This window comes from Lobosporangium transversale (assembly GCF_002105155.1).
Source record: "Lobosporangium transversale strain NRRL 3116 chromosome Unknown BCR41scaffold_10, whole genome shotgun sequence".
NCBI lineage: Eukaryota > Fungi > Mortierellomycota > Mortierellomycetes > Mortierellales > Mortierellaceae > Lobosporangium > Lobosporangium transversale.
The window spans coordinates 47,971-70,226 of NW_019028988.1; the positions used below are offsets into that span (position 1 = coordinate 47,971).

The following is a 22,256-nucleotide window of genomic DNA, read 5'->3' on the forward strand; positions in this document are numbered from 1 at the left end:
TGCATTAATGCTTCATGCACGTGTAAGATTAGATGATGGCTTTAATGTTTATTAATTTATCCCTAATTGATGACTTTAAACGGAACTGAAAGGCTTGCCTCATTATTTCCTTGGCATTCCCATTGGTATTGGCAACTAGAATCGAATCCGACATCACGCACGCGTCTTTTCATCACCATGATCGTGCATATCTTATATTAAAAGAGAGAATACTAAGACTTGCCTGATGAGCCCTCTTATTTGCTTTCACAGACGAGCAACGTCGGTATCCAAGAGGCGACATGTCGATGAATTTACAGTGCCATCAAAGGGAAATGGCCTTGCTTAGGAGTTCTGTCAAAATTCTAAAAAGTGAGAGGAGAGACTAAGGGTGTAAAAAAACGCGCTTTACAATTGTGTGCATACGCATGCTAAATGTTTTGCCGGAAGGAAGGAGTAAAGGAATCTGTAATACATCTGTTACACGCAATGAATCGTATTTAACCAATCTTATTTGGAACAAATTCAGTTACCCGTATCATGGTGCCTGTGTGCTTGACTGCAACCAATTAAGCATGCGAATGCGTATTCTTCGTCATTCATGTTTGTTCTCCAAAAAAGACATTGATCCTCTTTTTTTTCTTTTCTTTTTATTCATCGCCCCTCTTTCTCCTGTCAAATCCCCTTTCTTCTTGCAAAGAAATCCATTCGTTCATCATTGTTCATCCGTTGTTGATCAGAGCATCCCCTCTCCGCTCCTTATTTTTTTTCTTTTCAGGCCACTCATACTCCCTTCCTTTCAATTCCACTCTTGTTTCTCCTTCAACTCACTTTAGCTGAGCTCCTCAATATCCACAAGAAAATACTTTTACTTCATTAACACATTAACAACAGCTCTTCATTGCAAATACTAAACCTCCAAAGCCAGTCAGTACCGACTCTGAATAGCTCGGTGAGTCTGACTTCTCTTTCCGCCCACACCTTCGACCTCAGACTAAACAAGTCGCATCCTTCACCTCCATGTCCTCATATGCCTCATCTGATAGCAATGTTAATGATGGGGACCAAAATCAAGCCCTTTCAACAGCAACAAAAACAACAGGAACATTACCTCAATTGACACAAGGTGCTTTTACTGCAACAATCACTGCTACTACTGCTACTGCAACCACTACAGCAACAGCCACTCTTTTTCCTCGTCCTCGCCCATCTTCACCTTCAACAAAAGCCCATAGACCGGCTGGAAAGGCCCATGATTGGTATTCAGGAGGGGTGGTCACTTCTCATGGCCGCTGGTTTAGGGATGCACAGAACAGGACGTTACTCTTGCGAGGAGTCAACATGTGTGCTAACTCAAAACTCCCAACTACACCCAATGGCAGCTCTCATTTGAATGAAGGCTTCTTCGATCACCGTAATGTTTGCTTTTTGGGCCGTCCATTTCCTCGGGATCAAGCAGACGAGCACTTTTCAAGGCTGCAACGATGGGGCCTGACGTTTGTACGTCTGCTGGTTCCATGGGAGGCATTAGAGCACTCTGGACCGTACGTATTTTTTTTAGTTATCCACTTTGATATAGATATCGAAGAGCGTTCAGCAACGAAAATGATGAGCGATGAGGTCAATGACCCTTCACTTCAAATTGTTTTTTTTTTTTTAAAAAAAAAAAAAAAAAAAAAAAAAAAAAAGTGCTCACGTCTGTCGTGTGCTTAGTCAGTTGGGGACCTTATGTTCGGCACGATACCTTCCTCGTGTTCTTGTGAGCTTGATACATTTGATGAAAATGTCTTGTTTGACCCCACAAGGAGCTAATTGATATCTCTTTTTTTTTTTTTTTTTTTTTTTTTTGTTACGACCGATCCTGATCATTTTAGAGGGATTTATGATGAAAAATTTATCGACTCCTTGATCGAGCTCATCGAACTTATGCCAAAGTATGGGATCAAGTGCTTTATCGATCCACATCAAGATTGCTGGTCTCGGTTTTCGGGCGGGTCAGGCGCACCGGGGTGGACATTTGAAGCGGCTGGACTCGATATTACAAAGTTTAAGACGACAGGAGCGGCCTATGTCCACAATACTAATCAATACCCAGGCGACTCACCACCTATGGTCTGGCCTACCAACTATACTAAACTTGCTGCAAGCACCATGTTTACTCTCTTCTGGGCTGGAGACACCTTTGCACCTCAAAAGACGTATCAAGGAGAGACAATCCAGCAATTCTTACAGAATCGATACATTGCATGCTATCAACATCTTGCAAGGTAACAAATAGACAATAAGATTGGCTTACGGTGTATTATGGCGTCATAGAAATGACGATGCTTACTTTTATTTCACAACCTTAATACTCCTGCTTAGGCGTTTGAACCATCTCGATGCGGTTATAGGTTATGAAGTAATGAATGAACCACAGTAAGTTAAAGATGCTTTCCTGTCCTGTGCTGAGACAGATATATTTGTCAAATCATATCGAAACTCACTCATTGCTTCTCACTCTCTTATAACATAGTCCCGGATACGTTGGCCTTAAAAACCTCAAGCGGTATGACTTTCGTACTAACCTGTTCTTTGGTGACTTTCCATCGGCGCTTGAGGCGATGGCGCTGGGTGATGGTATGACACTACCAATTGAGGTTTGGGTCAAATCATGGCCATATCCAACGAAGAAAGAAAAAACCAGGATTGTCAATGCGGAAAAGGAGTCTGCATGGCTTGATGGCAAATGCTTGTGGAGACAACATGGTGTTTGGAGTGTGAACCCAAAGACAGGCACGGCACAGCTAGACAAACCAGATTATTTCACAAAGGACCCTTCAACTGGCGAAAAAATCGACTTTTCAAGGTTCTACCTTGATTTCGTTAATAAATACTCAAAGGCCATACAGAGCGTGACCCCCTCGGCGTTCGTCTTCGTTGGACCCATCCCCAACGAGCCTCCACCAGTGTGGGGGGCAGGAGATCATGAGGAGAACATCGTTTATGCTCCTCACTGGTACGATCTGCACTCAATCTTCAACAAGACATTTGATGGCCGCGTTACGCATGATGTTCAGAGTCTCAGCAGAGTATGTTTGTTACTCTGCACTCTTTATATCCTTCTCTGCTCAGCTGCAAATCTAGGTTGAAAATAGCATATTTAGCTTATATATTAACTTTTTTTTTCTTTTTAGGGCAAGAACGTATTCTCTGCTACATATTTCGGGATCAAAGGAGCTAAGAGAAATTATCGTGGCCAGCTTGCCAATGTGCTCAAATTGGGACTGCAGAATGTGGGAATAAAGCCATGTCTCATTGGAGAATGTGGTATCCCTATGGATATCAACCAGCGAGCAGCGTTCATGAGTGGAGACTATGGACACCACTCCAAATTTCTGGATGCCATTTTGTCTGCTCTGGAATCAAACCTCCTAAGTTTCACGTAAGCTCGATTAGGCAACTAAATCTACATGGGCCCTGAGTATAGTGTACATAGTGGTTCTTAGCCATTTCTTGTATTGTAGATTTTACTTGACTGATTTTTTTTTCTCTAATGATAATCAGCCTTTGGAATTACAACGCCACCAACGACAATACTTATGGCGATCATTGGAACGGCGAAGATTTCTCCATTTTTTCACTAGATTCGCCCCAGTCATCGACTCCTCGCCTCTCTAGCGCAGGATCACCTTCCTCCTCAAAGACATCGCTTAGGCAACAGGCTCCAAACTTTGCAAAGGAAGTGATGCGGAGAGCGGCAGCTCAGAACGGCTCTGGCGAGCTACCGACCATAACAAACGGTAATGCCGTTGGCAGTGGGAACGATAACTCTACCGACAACGAAGACAGCGACACAATAGAGGACGAACTCTACACCGAAAGAGACGACGGACTAGAAACGATCATGGACTCCCCATTTGATCGATCCTATTTTTCGTTTGACCATGAGGAATCAGACCATGGACCTTATCATGAGGGACACCTTGGGGGTCGCGCACTAGATGCTATTGTGGTATGTTCATACAACTTCTATTGCCCAAACTCTTAAGGATTGACTAACAAGGCAAGTATGTATCATTTAATCTGACTTTTTTTTTTAAAAAAAAAAAAAAAAAAAAAAAAAAAAAAAAAGCGACCCTATGCAGCTAAAGTGGTAGGAGAACCAATCTCGAGCGAGTTTGATCTAATGACGTTGCAGTACACGTTCCGGTACTGTAACTACATTCAAGCACCGGTGCCGATCGTCCACATCACCACACCGGAACAGCTACATCGGGACCTTGACACCTCTCCATTGCATTCTGATTCTGTCAACTCCAGTGACTCGGCATTGGCCAATCAACTAATTGGGTCGTCCGGTGAAAAAACAGAACTAAATTCAACATGGTATGGCCATCCACCCAAGGATACAACGACTGCATTTGAAACCGAGATCTTTGTACCGCTGTATCACTATGATGGAGTCGAGCTGGAGATCCAAGTGAGTGATGGCGACTGGCTATTTGTGAAGGAGCGTCAGACATTATACTACCGACATAAAAATATGCAGCCGGGTGCAGTGCATTCGATCCGAATCAAGCCTCTTCGTCGACCTACAGCTGTTGTCGATAAAATTGAAGTTCAGGCTCTGGAATATGGAGAATCTGTGAAAAAACAGTCAATCAAGGCTAGAGATGCCATGCCAGAAGACAACTCAAACCGTTCCTGCCTTATCATGTAGTTTTTTCATTTTTTTAGACCAATAAAAGTTTTTTCCATGATTTGACATGGAACGCCACTAAAAATATACATTTATTTTTTTTTTTACCAATCCATGCTTCGTTTGACACTTTCTTCATTCATTCCATTCTCTCAAATCTACTTTGCCCAATACAATGTCGAGAAGGAATCGTGGTGCTGGTACTACCTATGTCAACAATGTTCGTGGACCTACTAGTGCATTGACTAGTTTCTTGAATGAACGTGGCATTCGTCGAGCCAACCCTGCTCCACAACCTCGTCCTCCTCGCAACAACACTGCTGTCTCTAGCACCGCCTCCACCGAACAGGAGGAACAAGAGGTGGAGGAGCAGCAACCAGACCAACAACAACAGGCGAGCTCCTCCTCATCCGCCTCACGAACTACCCGTACCGCTCGATTGACCCGAGGAAGGACTGTGACGACCTCGACCGGCACTTCTCTCTCTGAGTCTATTGACGTTAGAGTCGAGTCTGCATCACACGTTGTTACAGGAGACGATGGTAACGATAGTGATGAAGAAGAAGACGAACCCAGCCTCATACCTATTGCTGTTACAGCCCGAAGCACTCGTACCACTCGAGTCCGAGCCCGAACTGCTGTTACCGCCGATGCCGCCGTTTCTTCTAGCTCTTCTGCATCAGCAGCCTCATCATCCAAAGCCGCCAAGGCCAAGACTACTGAAGCCGCTGAGGCCCATCCATCCAAGAAGCGCTCTCGTAAGAAAGACGCTTCGGACGACTCCGATGACGAGGACTTCCATGACATTACCGGCTATGTTTCTCGATCCAAGTTTAGCCATAAGGGTAGGATGCCACAAGGCTCCAATAAGATTGAGTTTTGTTCACGATGCAGAGCTCGATTTACGATCAAGGCTGGGGCCACGCCTGCGGTGGATGAGAATGATGGTGGGTTGTTATGCCCTACCTGCGCTTCCTCCTCTAGTCCTTCAGTAGCTACTCCCAAAGCTCGGCCTGTCAAGCGACCAAGGAGAAAAGCGCAGAAAGCAGAGATTGAGAGTCAGGTTCCTTCGCTCCAGGATCTATGCATTCAGGTAAGTAAGACTTTGGCCTGACTTTCCTCCCTAATATCATGTGTTTTGGAAAGGCTTCATGGCTAATTTTTATTTTCTTGTACCAAATTCGTGTTCAGAAAATTGCAAACTGTATCGAAGATGTAGAAGGCTTTGGAGACATCAGTGACCTTAGCATGGACAAAATATGCAGGATCATCAGCCGAAACCGATCTTTGAATGCGAATACTCTCCAGCTCTTTTTGGACTCTCGTCATTCAGATTTATCCCTCTATGACTGCACTGATATCAATGCATTAGGTCTCCAAAATATTGCTCAGTTCTGTCCAAGTCTCCGATCTCTCAAGCTCAAGTTTTGTGGGCGCATCGATGATTCTGTCATGGATTACTATACAAGCCATTTATCTCAATTAACATCGTTATCTCTTATTGGACCCATCTTGATAACTGAGGCGTCCTACATCAAATTCTTTGAGGCCATGGGCGAGAGATTTACACGCTTCGAACTGAAGCACTCCGCCAGGTTCTCTTTAAAGGCGCTTAAGGCACTATGTGATAATTGCCCTAACTTGACCCATTTAAGACTTGGAGATTGTGGTCAGATGGACGACGAATGGATGGAACCGATTTCAAATCTGACAAAACTGAAATCGTTACGTCTGCGGAATCCGGAACGTGATAGAGTGAGCACTGAGAAAGTAGTCAAACTCATTCAAGCTGTGGGATCCGGATTGGAGGAGCTGGAACTTAAAGGGTTCGTGGAAATTGAAGATCCAGTTCTGTTGGACGCGATCCGGCCAAGTTGTGTTCGTTTGGAGCGGCTCAATATCTCTGGATGCGAAGAGTTCACAACAGAGGCCATTCAAACACTCTTCAAGGATTGGACCGTAAACCGTGGCCTGAGCTATATCAACCTTGAGAACTGTGTAATGCTCAAGGATGAAGCATTGATGGCAATCACAGCTCACTCGGCCACAACGTTGGAGACGCTAAACATCAAGGGACTGGATGAACTTACAAAAGATGCTTTACTCACCATAACTAAGTGTGAAAACTTGACCATGTTAGATGCCAGTTGGTGTCGTGCTATGGATGATGAAGTCATGGAGCAGCTTGTGAAAAGTGCGTCTAGATTGAACAAGGTGGTTGTCTGGGGTGATCACCGACTGACAGAGTGCTGTCCAAGCCGAAAGGGCATGAAGATTGTTGGACGTGAAGGTGACTTTATCGATCTGCGGTTCATGTAAGAAGCTATGCTATTCTTGGATAGAAAGCAGTTATTTAGATAATTAGAGAATGGGAATAAATGATGGCAGCGCCTGTCCATACGTATTGTGTGCATAACTGCAAGAATGTGGTTAAATCAGTGACAACGCAATCGATAATCTCGATTCATTAAATAGACTTGAACTTTATCGACGACCGTGTTATCACCAATGCGTTTAACTCGCGCTTCGAAGATGATCGCAAATGTCTTTTCAGAATTACCTGAGGATCCTCATTTGAGCCATTCCCTTTTATTCCTTTCTCCTAACATGCTGCTATCAGTTCTCAGCACGGAACAGCCATCTTTCATGGCGTCATCTTGTCTTGGAGCGGCGGTGTTCAAATCCTCCAGACTGATGCCACTTGTGCAGGAGAGGATCTCGATTTTGAAGAACGGGTCCATCCTGTTAATTCAAAAATCGGTGCAGTGTCTATGACCTTCCCAAAATTCTGAGATGTTTTTGTAAGGCCGATAATCAATGAGATCAAGAAGTGGTTTTTATTATCGTTGCTAGACGGGAATTTTATCAATCCTCGGCCATGACCGCTACATAATGTTTGCCCCTATGATAAAAATGGGGGTGCCTCCTTCCATTGTGGATCGCGAGCTACGCGCCCGGGCCATTTGTTGAACAAATGACGTTATGAAACCTGGTACACTGGCTTGAACAACCCACCCGATATCGCCTACACCGCACTCCATCCCTGCTGCCTCTGTAGAAAGAAGTAGCAAGACTCCTCCCTGCGTGAACCGCTCCAAATGAGAGATTTTACCTTCTTCAGATAGGTTAACACGAAAAACATTAATTTTAGATGCACTGCTGTCGGCCACATTATTTTTAAATACCAAGAATGCTCATCATCTCATGCTTTGCATCAAAGTAGGCAATAGTCTTTTTTTTTTGGTATCCAAGAGGAAGCTAAAGAATATGGCTATATTCTTGTCGGACTTATTGGATTGTTCCTACATGAGTCCCTCTGGGAATAGCCAAATAATTAGAGGAAGGAAATATACCAGTGTTTCGCCCCATCCGCACGATGCAATAAGGATACAATCTTTTCCTTGTTCGATACAACAGTGAGTCGTAGCTGTAGCTTCAAGGCCTTGAAGGCTATCTTAACCAATGTAAATGGCAAACTACCGGGCACTACAGAGCATGCCGGTAGCCAATTGGTTTAGTCTATCCACATCTTCGTTGAGGGGGCTAAAGATGGCGCGTTCAACGAGCATCTCAGGACGGAGCCCAGCATCTTCGATATCCGAGGATATCTGGCTAATGAACAACTACCCACGTTTGCGATCCTTATTCACAACAGGGGCATCAAGATTAAATTACTGAGTATTCTGATATAGCCGCCGTGAATGCCAATGCTAGCCGTCGGCTCTGTTCCGTCACCAATGCGAAGCAGCCATTCGACATATGCTCAGTTTTCAGGATGACTGTTAACCCACATACTTTTACTCAACCTGAGTGTTGTCACCGAAGGCCAAATACAAGATCTTTGCAATGAAGCATCCCTAGTTTTAGCCTACATCTCACAAACGATGATTGGGAGCACCTGTCTGAAGCCACCTCCAAACATAAATACCCTACCACCGAATGGAGTGCCTTGTGCCATACTATCTCGAAGCAGCCTATCGATGGTAGCATCAAAGTAATGCTTGTGTTGCAATGGAGCCTCACCTCAAAAGACGATGCCAGTATTACGTATTCTTATCGCAGCACCTTGTCACATACTAAGATTCCAGATGGAGCGACAGTCATGATCTCTAATTGCTCCGCCTTGAGTGCCAACTCAAACTCTTGACACCTTTGAGATTAGATGATTGTGATGAGACTTTGGCAAATTCCATAGTCATATGGTTTACCTTTGGATAAAGAACTTTGCCCTTTCTGTCATATGCTAAAGGCTAGTACTTGAGTAACCTCTTGAGTAAAATATAGTGCTCAAAAGCCCCAACTATTAGCATTCAAGGAATGAGGCTACGGTTGGGGAAGGGGAGCGTGTGCTTTGTCCATGATTATGAGCAGCCAGCATGGCTCCTGTATTGGCCTATATTCTTATAAATATATTCTTTCTGTGTTGTTTTTAAATCAACAATCTAGCTCTCACGTAAATACACGAAGGTATCCCTGCAAATCTACAAGTCATTAGATCTGAATGTATGAACGTTGATGTGTATTGCCATTTTGTTGTACAATCCGCGCTTGAACATTTGGGCCTTGAGACAATTTAAATAAATGAAAGTAATATATTCTTGGCCTCTTGATGAACGCCTCTATTAAAGCCGAAATCTATTGAGAGTACTATGTAGCAAAATCAAATATGCAATATGCAACTGCAATAACTTTTGAGGATCCGCTTAATTTTATAACTTTTAAGTTGCTTTAGGTGGGTTTAATAATGTCAATGAATACTAACCAACACTTTCAGATGAAAAACAATATTGAAAATAGCTGGCTAAGCGACAACTTTCATACCGAGCATTATCAAAGCTTGAGGATGCTAAAAAAAGAAGTTTGTTACTTAGTGAAATATTCAACGTAAACCCAGTTGGTAGGTATCGTGGAAAAGACCATTCATATTTATTGTATTTGCAGATATCCTTGCTATCTACCCCAACGTCATGTTTGGAAGCGTCCATATCCTGACCATGATCGAAATCTGTCTCAATTAAAAATTTAAAAAAATCTGCCTTTAATTGATAAACATCCGCATACATAAAAAACCGGCCCGGCAAAGTTAGGAAAAAAATTCAATACGAGCTTGAGCCCTTATGCTTCTCAATAGCACAACAAGGTATCAATGGACGAGCACTGGATACTAACTAGGGTGGGCGTAATAAAGATGCTTTTATTTGAGGAAGGTCGATCTACCAACACGCATTGGAGTAAGCCTAATACTCTGCAAAAAAAGACGCGAATAAGGTGTGTAACAGGATAGGATCTAACCTTATTCGACTGTAAAATAGTACCAAGTCAGACGAACTTTTGACAAAAGTGAAGGGCCGAACCGGGAATTGAACCCGGGACCTCTCGCACCCTAAGCGAGAATTATACCACTAAACCATCCGGCCATCGCTTGATGTTCGCTTACTTAAATAACATTATATTTCCAAATAGATATAGTCACGTGATAGCCACTACAATATCTTGGGCTTTCATTTGGCGCTTATGGGTCCTCGTTATCAAAAAAAAAAAAAAAAAAAAAAAAAGAAAAAAGACGTCTGTTTACACAATTTACACAAGCTAGGTATGCATATGTGAGAACATCGTCCGAGACATTTTTTTATTATTATTTCATATTTTCATTGTTTTGTTACTCTTCTCGGCAGGTTCTTTGGGGTGGAAGGACGTGAATATGATTTACAACGACGAGTATACACATATTTTTTCTTCTATTACTTTGTCATAACATAAAATAATTGAAAATGATAAATAATAAATTAATTAATAGAAAGAGTACATTAAGAAAAAGAAAATTATTATGTCCGATTAATTTGTTGATCTAATCAATAGTAGCTAAACCATGCCATGACCGGAAATTAAAGGATCAACGAAAGCGAAAGGGAAGGAGTCAAAAGTTCACGATACAATGGCGTGGAGGGACGGAGCAAAGAAAAAAAATGAGAAAAGAGTAAAAGATAGGGAAAAAAGAGAGAGAAAAAGGACAATGTTAATAACGGATCACACCCAAAACTTCCTGAATTCCTTATTTATAATTTCAATGGATCGTGCTTCGTGCTGCCTCATCATATAATGCTTCATACTCTGATCCACCAGTGTGCTGTTGAGGCAATGGCGTTCCGTTAGCTTGTGAACTACTGCCATTGCCTCCGTTCGTGTAGCTATCGTCCGGGAACCGAGCACGGATCCTCTCAAACATCTGCACAATCTTTTCTTCATTTCCATTGAAAATGTCCTTGACTGTGTACCCATCCGTTGAGATGCCAACACGGTCCATGAACTTGAATGCAGTCAGCAAATTCTCAAGCATCTGAAGAGTATATGTAGCATTGGGAATTCTCTTGTCGACCTGCTCGCCAGACAGCTGCTCAATCAGCCGTACAAGCACTACTCCTGAACGCAGTGACTGTGTCATATCATTGACGGGTCCCACTGAAGGAGGCAAGTTACGGTTGATCCAATCAACGTATTGTTCTTGCGTCTATTTCAATTAAATCCATATGTAAGTGACCAAAAAAAAGTGTTTAGATTATATGAGTATAAAAGACGATGTTTGAGAGAGTTTACAAAGCCGACTTACCCAATGTCCACCTTGATGGCTAGGGCCTTGACCAGATGAAGAAAGGCTGTCATGACCCTGGTGATGGAATGAGTCCAGCTCACTATCAGGCCGTAAGTTCTTAAGATGCTGAGAACGTTGCTGTTGGCCATATCTTTCATCGTCCTCATCTCGCCATGGATCACCATCATTGTTATGACCGTCATCCTGGTCAGGTTGCACAAAGCTATGCCGCTGGTTTTGCTGATGTTGATGATTAGGACTTTGACGGCCAAGATTCTGGGACTGGTGCATGTTATTGTTCATCCCATTGCCGTTGTCATTCTGGTAATATTGCTTAGAATTCCCCTCATATTCATCCTGGAGATATCCCTCACCGTCGGAGTCCGGATCATCGTAGTCTAACATCTGCTGTTGCTGCTGTTGTTGTTGCTGCTGCTGCTGCTGCTGCTGCTGTTGTTGTTGTTGTTGTTGTTGTTGCTGCTGCTGCTGTCGTTGCTGCTCCTGCTGATACTTTTGATCATATTGCTGCTGTTGCTGTTGCTGTTGCTGAGCACGCATGGGTTGGCCGTTTGGACCGATGGCACGATTACGCCTAGAAGGCGAAGGTGGTCGAGGAGCCATCTTTCTGGCAACATGGAGTGGGATCGTAGGAATATTACTGGATGAGATCACAGGGGCAGTGGGGTCACGACCGATGGTAACCTTCATGAGGGCCTTGAGCCATCCTTTCATATCATGCTCACTTTCAGTATAAAAATAAAAGCTGCGGAGTTCTTCATGGACTGCCTTGAAGCAGTACTTTCCTGCATAGATGTTTTCATCTTGAATAATCTTGTATCCAACCAAATTGATGTAGTCCTTGCTGGCGTTCTCCTTGGGCGAGTTCATGTAGTAAAGAGTTACGCCCTTGAGCATGAACCAGCGGCTCTTCCAAGTCCTATATGTGTCGCCTCTCTTCTTAAGCCATCCAGCATAATCAGGTTTCCCAATAAGCTCCAGAGATACAACCTTGTCACTTGGGTCTGCTTTACCATTCATTTGACGGTGACTGCTATCAGGAACATGCTGTTTCCGTTGTTGCCTTGGAGATGATGGCTCCTGATACTGATCAGGTGAAAACGGTTCTTGATGCACCATCTCAGGACTAGTTGGCATATTTCGAGGGTATTGATCCATTGACTGCTCCATCGATCGAAGTCCATAAGGTTGCTCATCAGAGTGGGCCGAGTTGGGTCCTCTTATTTGCTGAGACACTGGGCTAGGCATTTGTGGCGGACGGGGTGCGTTACGATCCCACTGACCACGCTGATGGTTTGACGTTGATGAGTATGCAGATGTGGCGCTTTGACGCTGACTGCCTTTAGGACCATTGGCTTCAGCCAAGCTTCCGCCGCTAGCAGAACCCACAGTGTCGGAACGAGATATTGCGGGGTTACGTCCATGCATATCATAATCTGAAGGCTGCTGGTGACGCAATGTGGGGGACTGAACAGATGAAGGGGGTGACATGGGAGCACTACGAGGATCTTGAAGGTTCTGCCGAGGATCATTCACGTAATCACTCCGAGGATCGTATGAAGCGCGAGGACTGGGTCCTCCAGCAGAAGCCATGCGTGGTGGAATGTTTGGTCCGCCACCATTTCCTCCAGCAAACATGGCACCGACTGAGTTGGTTAGGCCAGCATACTGACCCTTGGGTCCTTTGTCACCCTTTGTAAGCTGCTTCAATGTTGTGATTGCATTCATGATGTTGAAGCGTTTGCCAAACGAGTTGATTTCCAACTCTTTAAGATTGTTCAGGTTTAATTCCAACAAAATGGCGCCCGAGATTTCATTATCTGTATCATGAAGAGTTTAAAATTACAACAGCTTTAATTAGCCGCACTTTTTTTTTTTTTTTTTTTTTTTTTTTTTTCCTCATCTTACCAATAAAGCTGTTGACAACGCCGTCGAATCCGACCCAGCGCAACCAATAGGCCACCTGATCAATGTTCCAGGTTGAAGGGTGACCTTCCAATTGAGGGTCCTGCAGACTTTCCTCGATGGTTTGAGGCGAGACTTTGTTAGAGCCTCCATTGGATGTAGCATTGCCTGCATTGTTGCCTCCGAATGCAATTCGAGAACCGCCAGAGGTTGGACTACTAATCGTAGGACTCTGGTTGATGTGCATGTTGTTGAGACCGTTGCTGAGATTGTTCATGTGGCTACCATTCATATTGTTGCCTCCGTATTTATTGTTATTGATATTTTCATTATGATATGGATTGCGGTCGCCTGTGGGTGAATTGGACTGATTTTGGTCAGGAGGATCTATTGTAAGAAAGTGGGGACAGGGCGTCAATATTTGATAAGGGAGTTTTTTTTTTTTATCTGGTTCTTGGACTCTTATCTAGGACCTCGCCCGAGATCATGTTTAAGAGAATTCGATCATTATGAAGATAATGGCCACATATTGAGGAAAAAAAAAAAAGACTCTGACAACATGCACCCAATTCTTCCTTCATACAGGCTGGGAATAAACATCAGGCGCTCTCATTATTGAGAAAAAAAAAAACTTGGCCTAACTGCAATTTAAACCAGAGCCAAATTGATAGATAATATTTTTCATTTTGCCAAGTTGAAAGGGAGAGATGAAGGATGTACCGGGCCCTTATTGGTGGTAGGAGAAGACAGAGCCATAGATCGGTAGACCCTGGTCATTCTTATACACATTTGCATTCACATATACTCCGACAAGGATAAAAGGACTTACTTGGAACGGTATAGTTCTGCGGAAACAGACCCGTCTCGCCACGAACATTAGTACCCTAATTGATGATAGTAGAGAGTAAAAAGATATACATTAAGGACTACTTTGGGCTGTATCTGGTGTTCTGCGTGTAAAAAAAAGGAGGTGAGGAGAGTGAGAGATGAGGAGGTCAATTAGCTTACCTCCCACCATCCGTCCTGGTAGAGTTCATCTTTCTGGATGACAATAATGGGCTCGCCAATGTGAAAGGAGATTTCATCTTCGGCCTCGGCCTCGAAGTTGTGAATGGCCCAAACGGTCTCGGGCATGATGTATTATTTAGTCGCGTGGTGATTCGTTACTTGCGTTTTTTTTGTATGTACTTTGGACTGTTTGTTGTTTCTTTCAACAGTACAGAATAGTAGACTGATGAAGAATAATGATAGTAATAAAAAAGAAAGAGAGCAATTGTGGGAGTGTGTTAGCTGTTATTTTGTATACAGTTACAGACCACAATGTGAAAAGAGTAAGAGAGAAAAAGAGCATAGGGAGTGTTTTGTAGGAAAGAAGGGGGGGAGAACGAGAGCGAACACAGACAAAATGGAGCAGAATCAGCTATAAATGTTGTTTCCCAGCAAACATTGTGGTTCTTGTCTTTATCATCATATTTCAATATGCATTTTGCAATCATTAGAAAAGGAGCGAAAAGTCAAAATACGACCACATTCAGAGAAAAAAAGAAAGAAAGAAAGAAAAAGCTAAAGTGGGAGAGAGAGTCAATAAAGACAAATGACAATGTTGAAGACAATGGCAGAGTTGCGAATTTAGAGAGAAATGCGAGGGCGCCAAAAGTGTGAAGAGTTCTATTGCGAGTATCGTGGTCGGACCAACTCCATGCCATCATGCCATGGTATCCCGTGCTTTCCGTTACATGCATTACTCTCGGAGTAAACAGGCGATTATCTTGCCTGAAGTATTATTTTATAAATCATGATTGATACATGACCCTTTTTTTAATGAATACTGAAATGGCCCGTTATTGAAGCACACCAAAACGACGTCAATGAAGAAAACAGTAAAGAGAAAAGGGGAGCAAGCAGGAAGGAGATGAAAATAGAGTATGATGAGACCCCGAGGAGGAGAGGGAGGAATGACAATGATATATTGGGCTAAGATTGATAAATGTCAATGTACAGATGTACAGAAATATGCAGATGGGTGCAGAAATGTGCAGTGGTCATTTATCAATTAACAGCAAGGATTGCCATACTTTCTTAATTAAATAAAAATGAAAAAGTTGTTGTCAAATTTCTCTCTATTGTTGAAGGGAAAGGGGCATCAATTCGTAAAAGTTGTTTGGTTCGGTCGTTTTTGGTCGTTTTTGGTCGTTTTGGTCGTTTTGGTCGTGAGGATGGTGGCGTGGAATAGCGAGAAGAGGCGTTAATGAAATGGTATAATGAAGAAAATAAAAATATACAGAAAATAAATTAAAGTGACACAGCTTGCAGGGCAAGTGCACGGAAAGGGAAAGGAAAAGGGAATGAGGAGGGATGGAGATGAATGAGGAAAGGAAAGAAGAAAAAAAAAAAAAAAGGAATGAACCAGCCAGAATGATTGAGCAAAGTAATGATGACTGACTCTTTTTTTTTTTTGTGAAGTGAGCATAAACACACTCTGTAGGCTTAGTATAAAAGGATAACAAAAGAGAGGAGAGCGCGCGGCAATTGTTTGTTTTGACTTGCAGCGATAATTCGTTTAATGAGCAGCCTTATTCTTTCACCCCCAAATTTGCAATTGCTGCAATTACAGCAAATGAAAGTGTTCCTGAACACTTTTAAATTCAGGAACAACTTCATTTTATACATGTGCCCCTTAGACCTAAAAAAAAAAAACCAGTCATTGTGTTCTTTTAAATCTCTTAATCTCTCTGACCAAAGGGGCAGGGATTGCAACAAGAAAGGAGTATCCACAACGCCCATCTTCATGTATTAATACATGTACATCATGTACACTTGGTCTGGTTATCAAATTGCCCTTATTCAGCCAGGATCAATTCTACATTGTTTATAGGCCTAAGCGGATCCTTTCTTTCACTCTTTTTTAACTTTATACCACAAAAATACATAACCGATAGAATTATTACAACATCTTTGAATCCTGGCTCTCATCCGCAGATGAACACAGGGCTCCTCTTTTTTTTTCTCTTCTAGTGACCCTTAGACTCTGCTTGCTGCATGTATGCTTATTTCCAAGACTAAGAAAGGAGTGAGAGTATACTCTGCATGAAGCTATTTCTCTGTTCATGTAAAGTAATGAATCTTTTCACATCACTCTTTTTTTTTTTTTCTGCTCACTTTTCAATATTCAGTTTGGAGGTCAGAAATCAACCCATATTTCGTTTTGTATCGAATGCCGCCTTTCTGTAGCCTGGGAGCATCGGTCAAGATGTTTTTGTTTCCTTACAGGTGTATTCATGTATAGTAGCAAGAAATGTTATCATTCTGGATTAGAGTATAAAAATGCCTGACTAGGTGAAACAATTAGCCATATACAACCATGTTGGATTGTTAATGCTTAATAAGAAAAAAAAGCTTAAAGTTTCCTTCATCTGTCGGAAGTAGCAATAATTAATCAAAAAAAACCTTTTAATATGCCATGTGAAGGCCACATTGATGGATTCTACACTATAGTATAATGAGCTGCTCTTCCTTATAAAACAGAGAATACATTCATTTCTAATAGTCTTTTCTTTTTCACTACATGTACTTCTATCCTCTCTTATTAGAATACGTATTGATGTTGTTAGAAATACAGACATTCATAACGGCCTGCGATGGACCATCCTTCCAAGACTCACCTAACCCTGTTTCAGTTTTTAGTTTACATGTACTGCTGCTGGAGCCAAGGTGTCGCATAGTCTTGTATTTATGTCTGTTTTTTTATTTTTGAGAAAATTCGCTCAAGAAACCCGTGCGGCATACGGCATGGAGTTTCATCTTTTTTTTTTTTTTTTTCTTCAAGACCCTGTCCTCTTCTTAGCATGTTTGTCAACTGCAAAAAGAGCTTTCCTTTTTTTTTTTTTTTTTTTTTTTTTTTGTTTTTTTTTTGTTTTTAGTCCTTAATAGTCAACTGATAAGCCAATAGATCAAATACTTTTTTTTTTTTTTGCTCATTAGTTTTAATGTTCAACTTTATAAACCGTACACATTGTACAAATTAAATGCAATGTCGCACGAGAGAAACTATGTAACGAACCATGCGATAGAAAAGTATACATGTTTACAGCTGTCCGAAACTACCAGTAGAATATTCGATAGCAGGTCTACATTCTCACAATCGCCTCAAGAAAAGTAAGGGGAATTCAAAGCTGGAGTTGTTCCACTTTTTTTTTTTTTTTTTTTTTTTTTTTTAGCCGCACGAGCAAAGTATCTACTGACATTTCAGCAAATATACTTCGCATCTGAAGTTTTCAGATATGAATTTACGTTATCAGCTTTTTTATTCTTTATTTTTAAATCAAAACATCGCTGACAGCATTTTGTCGCTCCTCTCCTTGTACAATAAATAATGCCATTACCGGACAACTATCCATATACTATTTACAACTATTACCAAAGACCCTTATTTCCGTTACCAAGAAAATAAAGCTTGCAAAGAAAAACACGTATATATATAATTTATATTACTAGATACATCAATTTATTAATGTTGATTCGCGGCCCTACCAAACAAAGCCCAAACTCCAGAAAAAAAAAGAAAAAGAAAAAGAAAAAAAAAGAAAAAGAAAAAGAAAAAGAAAAAAAAAGATAAGGAAAAAAAGAAAAAGAAAAAAAAAAAGATTCTTTTTTTGTCTTGAAAGTCTCAGTAACCATTAAAGTGCTTGCTCTGCAAAGGTCAGTTCAATTACGATAGGATATATTGAGAACTTGTAGCTTGTTTCCTACAACAATAGATACATATTTCTATATATACAACATCCTGACAAGGACGGACAATCATGTCGAATCTCATTACATTGCTCAGATTACTACCTATAAAAATAAGGCTGCTTGTTCCTCGGAGCATAAGCCATCGTCTGAGCAGTGGCAGTGCCACTGGGTTGACTGGATATGCGACATGCATAGACGCGCCGCGTTAATGTTTTTACTTTGGTACTAAATCGAATTATTTATTGCTCTCACTTTTTTTTTTATTATTATTATAAACTTTCCGACCTCGCCCCACTTCCTCTTCATTTCTCTCTTCTATTCATTTACAGCTTCATCAAGGCATATTGTCTCCTATCTCTACTCATTACTTCAACCTTTGTTCGATTGCCAAAGACAAGTTACAAAGGAGAACAAGGATAGACCTAGCTCGAGTTACTTTTTTAAAAGCACAAAAGCATCAAGATCTACTGCGACATGACCGGGATGTCTCCAAAACCTACCGTGGCTGATGCTGCTAGCATCAATAATACAACTAATACTAATGCCACTTACGCAGAGGGACTCAACGAGATCCGGGATCGTATGATGACTGTAGAAAGCCAGCAGAACCAGCCAGCCAGTACCACAGCCCGAGGATTGGATACTGCTGGCAACCGTATGTTCGCAGCTGGTAATAAAGTCATGGAGGTTCATGAAATGGGTGCGCTCGGTTTATCGACGGTTAAGAGGGTCTTGGGTGATAATGCCAAGCCAGTTCTCAATAGCATGATTCAGTTGGCAGACAAGATTGTCGATGTCGGAAAAGTGGTGCCAATCGTAGCCCCGGTCTTTGTCATCTTGAAGGTTAGTTAATGACTTGAAAAAAGGCTTTTATGGGTACTTGAGCTACTCTGTATGTGACACCGTTTCCTCACCACTAATTTAATACATCTGCCCAAAATATGAAATAAAAATAAAAATATTAGATTATAATTGATGCCGAGCAAAAGGCGCGTGATACCGATGAAAAATGTCAGGATTTGATGGAGCGTATCAATTTCATGGTTAGTCATCTACTTGTTTTGGAACGCATTGAAGTCATGGATATACTCCGGACAGTCATGCAACGAGTTCAGGATGTGCTCAAGGATGCCGCGGCCTTGATTGAAGCCTACAGGAAGCAAGGCAGGGTTGCCCGGCGGTTGAAGATGTCTAATACCCAAAACTTTGAGAGCATGGCCGAACGTATCTCTAGCTGCTCCTCTGATTTGATGATGAGTCTGCAGATCCAGCAGACGGGCGACCTTTCCGTCCTGAGGAGAGCGGTCCCTAGGGACCTAGTCGCCGAGAATTTCATTAAAGACCATGGAGGACAAGAAGCCATTAATGTGAGTGCTTTCCCTATTTGTATTCATGAGGAGAAAGGATATGGTGACGAATACTGAAGATTTTTATTTTTATTATATTAGAACAATCCTACACTTGTCAAAGAGTTTGCAGAAAAAATGCATTTGGCTATGTCAGACCAAGTTATGACTCAGATGAGATCTAATTTGCAGGAAGTGATGGCTCAGAACCAGCGTCAGATCGAAGAGTTGATTCGCCAGTCCTCTAGCACTAACGTCGCAGATACCATCAAAACTATTGCAAATCAGCAGCGAGAATGGGAATCTGAGCGGAAGCTAACTTGTGTGCAATGCAATCAAGATTACAAAATTTCTGCTAACGGTCCCCAAGCATGCGGTTTCCACTCTGCGGTCGCCAACTATGACCGATACCGTTGCTGCAACCGGACGTCGCCATGTAAGATAGGGTATCATCAGCCAGAACACCATTCTAAATACCCTTACAGTAATTTTTATCCTTGGTCCTACGGTTTGCTCGGTTATTCGGATACTGTTGACTACTGGGCTAAGCTTATTGAAATCGACTTGGAGGAGGATGACAGTACGCAGAAGGTCCGTGTAGGAAAGCTGCTTCGGTGGAAGACTTGGGGTGAGCTTATCCCGATCCCTCTAATGCTTGTCAACATTGGCCACGTCAGGGATGATCTTCTGCATTATCTTGAAATCCTTGATGCAGCTGGAATAGAGGATGAACGGAAGAGAGTGCTAAGAACCGGTAACACACGTATTTTCAAGAATGCTCCTGAAGGCGAGACAGAGGCTTATTCAATGGGTGAATGGATTCTGGATCAAGGGACGCAACAAATCACAGGCATGAAACTGACTGTCAAGGTCAAGAGTAGTAAGGAGCCAACAGTATGTATCTTACCAATCGACCCCAAGGAAGTCAGTATGGCGCCTGGAAAATCCCTCGAATACCTATCTAAGGGAGAATGGCAGGTTTACAAACCCGAGACGCCCTACGTGTTCCCAAAGACGCTTCAACTAGGCCCAGTTCTGCGGGAGACGCGCCTAAGGGAACCTAGGACATTCAAGACCAAAGCGCCACACGGCTATCCCGTTATTTTGAGCGCTCCTTCAGAGATGGTGGCTAACAATAACCAATTGGTTTCACGGCGGGATATTGATCGCTTCCTGGGGCACTGGCGCGCGCTCAATACTGCACCTCTATCGACTCAGAACCAAATTATCTTTTTGTCAGCAAAAGCCGAATTCCGCCTTGTGGGTGAGAAGGAATACAAACCCGTCAAATACTTCGGATTACGGCTGAATGCTAAGTTTCCACTTTCTGTGGCGCCGTCACAAGCGATCGACATCCCATTTGAGTTTACTGTTGACAAGCCGGAAAAGGTCAGAGAGGACAGAGACCACCTGGTCGCAATCAATTTTGCGCATTTGACTATTCATCATCCACTCCGCGTTCGGATCACTTTAACGGATATTGGAGGGCAGAGTATTTCACTTGTGCAAGAGTACGTTCACCTTGTCATGGGTATCACGCCTCGCAAAGAAAACGATATTGGTTACTTTTTTGTTGATGATATCGATATTAGTCAACGGACTCTTGTCACAATCACCAAGTCGCCTTCCCCTGACTACTTTCTTTCTATCTGTGCCAATCGAGAAGCTCCCATCAAACTGACTGTGACAGACCTTCACAAGATTGTATATAAGGCGCAACAGACGGGCGTCACTCAAGTTGATATGAAGTTGGGCCAGCATAACCTAGGAATTAACTGGACGATATGGGCTCTTGTGGACTTGAACTGTAGACGGGTATACGGGTTTAAGGTTCTGGTGTACCATGGCAAGAAGACTCCTGTTAAAACTTCGGCTTGTCTAGGATACGCGCCATGCCCACTCTATTGCGAAGATGATATGGAGACACGTCCGATCCAGTATGCCGAGGAGTCCAAGATTGTGCCTCAAGTTACTCATCGTGATAATGTAGTTGTAGTCGAGGATGATCCATACGATGACGATGTCCCTCCAGCCCCAGCCCCAATTCCAGCTCCAGCTCCAGCTCCAACTCCAGTCCCAGTTCCGGCCTCAACTCCTCTCTCAAGTTTCGCACCAGTTCATATTCCTGCTCTTGAGCCTATTATAGCTTCTGTCCCTCCACCCGCTGCAGCTACCGCGCCTTCCCTGTCTACTCCGTCCATTGTTGCACCGATGACTCCAATCCCAGAAGCAATATCATCTGGTGCGCCAGTGCCTGGAATGACCTCTATCCAGATTGCCACTGCCCCTTCTATTGATGCTCTCCAAGCCAAAGTTGCTGCTCTTGAGGCCCGCCTAGAAGCCGCCGAACGCCATGATGCGCTTATGACTAAGATCCTGGCGCTAGAAAAGCGATTGGATGCAGCTGCAGCTGCACCAGCAACGCCTTCCGAGCCCGACAGAGTCTCAGTACTAGAGAATAGATTAGCTTCTATGGACCAGAAGCTGGATTCTATGAATATTAATTTGAGATTGTTGGATGGTAATGCATCCAGGTTAGCCATGTCGCTTGAAAAGATTGCTAACCTCCTGTCAAGTTAAAATGCGGATGACAAATAGATAAAAGAGAGGCAGTGATCAATGCAGCAAATACTTTTCGGCTACCAAACATAGTTCGCCAAGGATGCCTTTGAATGCTAAACCATACATCACTGCTCTTAATCAGTAGTGGTTTATTCAGATATAAGTAAGAGAGGGCTACAATGATGTCGAATAAAATTGTTAGACAGATGTTATAACCATCCCCTCCAGTAGGTAGCATCCAAAAATTTAGACATTTTGTCAAGATGCACTTAGAGGGATCGGAGCGAGTCTATTTCAGCCTATGAATTGACAATGTAAGGCATGCTTCAATGACATCAGCAGTACTTTGAGGAGTGTTTGGAGTAGCGAGTGCGGTCAAGGACTTAAAGGATTTTGTAAATAACAAGGCCTACAACTAATTTATGGCAGATCAGACTGCCTA

General features: G+C 42.6%; 5 protein-coding genes and 1 non-coding gene across 6 annotated transcripts; 3 read left to right on the forward strand and 3 right to left on the reverse strand.

The window, feature by feature from the left end:
- Window positions 1-617: 617 nt before the first annotated feature.
- On the forward strand, window positions 618-4,717 carry BCR41DRAFT_349477 (glycoside hydrolase superfamily). The gene is made up of 7 exons (XM_022023473.1): window positions 618-1,523; window positions 1,854-2,246; window positions 2,344-2,397; window positions 2,495-3,050; window positions 3,156-3,403; window positions 3,526-3,973; window positions 4,094-4,717. The coding sequence occupies exons 1-7, from the start codon at window positions 1,000-1,002 to the stop codon at window positions 4,679-4,681; spliced, it is 2,811 nt and encodes a 936-aa protein (XP_021883239.1). The 5' UTR covers window positions 618-999; the 3' UTR covers window positions 4,682-4,717.
- Window positions 4,718-5,510: 793 nt separating this feature from the next.
- On the forward strand, window positions 5,511-6,979 carry BCR41DRAFT_302825 (hypothetical protein; the record flags this gene model as incomplete). Its single annotated transcript, XM_022020686.1, has 2 exons — window positions 5,511-5,753; window positions 5,852-6,979. 2 exons carry the CDS (start codon window positions 5,511-5,513, stop codon window positions 6,977-6,979), a joined length of 1,371 nt encoding a protein of 456 aa, XP_021883240.1.
- A 3,026-nt stretch (window positions 6,980-10,005) lies between these two features.
- On the reverse strand, window positions 10,006-10,077 carry BCR41DRAFT_t48. Its single transcript has one exon. It is a non-coding gene; the product is annotated as a tRNA-Pro (tRNA).
- Window positions 10,078-10,724: 647 nt separating this feature from the next.
- Window positions 10,725-14,306, reverse strand: BCR41DRAFT_394261 (hypothetical protein; the record flags this gene model as incomplete). Its single annotated transcript, XM_022028630.1, has 5 exons — window positions 10,725-11,168; window positions 11,268-13,087; window positions 13,176-13,559; window positions 14,002-14,056; window positions 14,181-14,306. The coding sequence occupies 5 exons, from the start codon at window positions 14,304-14,306 to the stop codon at window positions 10,725-10,727; spliced, it is 2,829 nt and encodes a 942-aa protein (XP_021883241.1).
- A 336-nt stretch (window positions 14,307-14,642) lies between these two features.
- On the reverse strand, window positions 14,643-15,005 carry BCR41DRAFT_12657 (hypothetical protein). Its single transcript, XM_022019472.1, has one exon. The coding sequence runs from the start codon at window positions 14,912-14,914 to the stop codon at window positions 14,687-14,689; it is 228 nt and encodes a 75-aa protein (XP_021883242.1). The 5' UTR covers window positions 14,915-15,005; the 3' UTR covers window positions 14,643-14,686.
- Window positions 15,006-18,380: 3,375 nt separating this feature from the next.
- Window positions 18,381-21,832, forward strand: BCR41DRAFT_369040 (hypothetical protein; the record flags this gene model as incomplete). The annotated part of the gene is made up of 3 exons (XM_022026429.1): window positions 18,381-18,749; window positions 18,872-19,273; window positions 19,355-21,832. The coding sequence occupies 3 exons, from the start codon at window positions 18,381-18,383 to the stop codon at window positions 21,830-21,832; spliced, it is 3,249 nt and encodes a 1,082-aa protein (XP_021883243.1).
- Window positions 21,833-22,256: the final 424 nt, after the last annotated feature.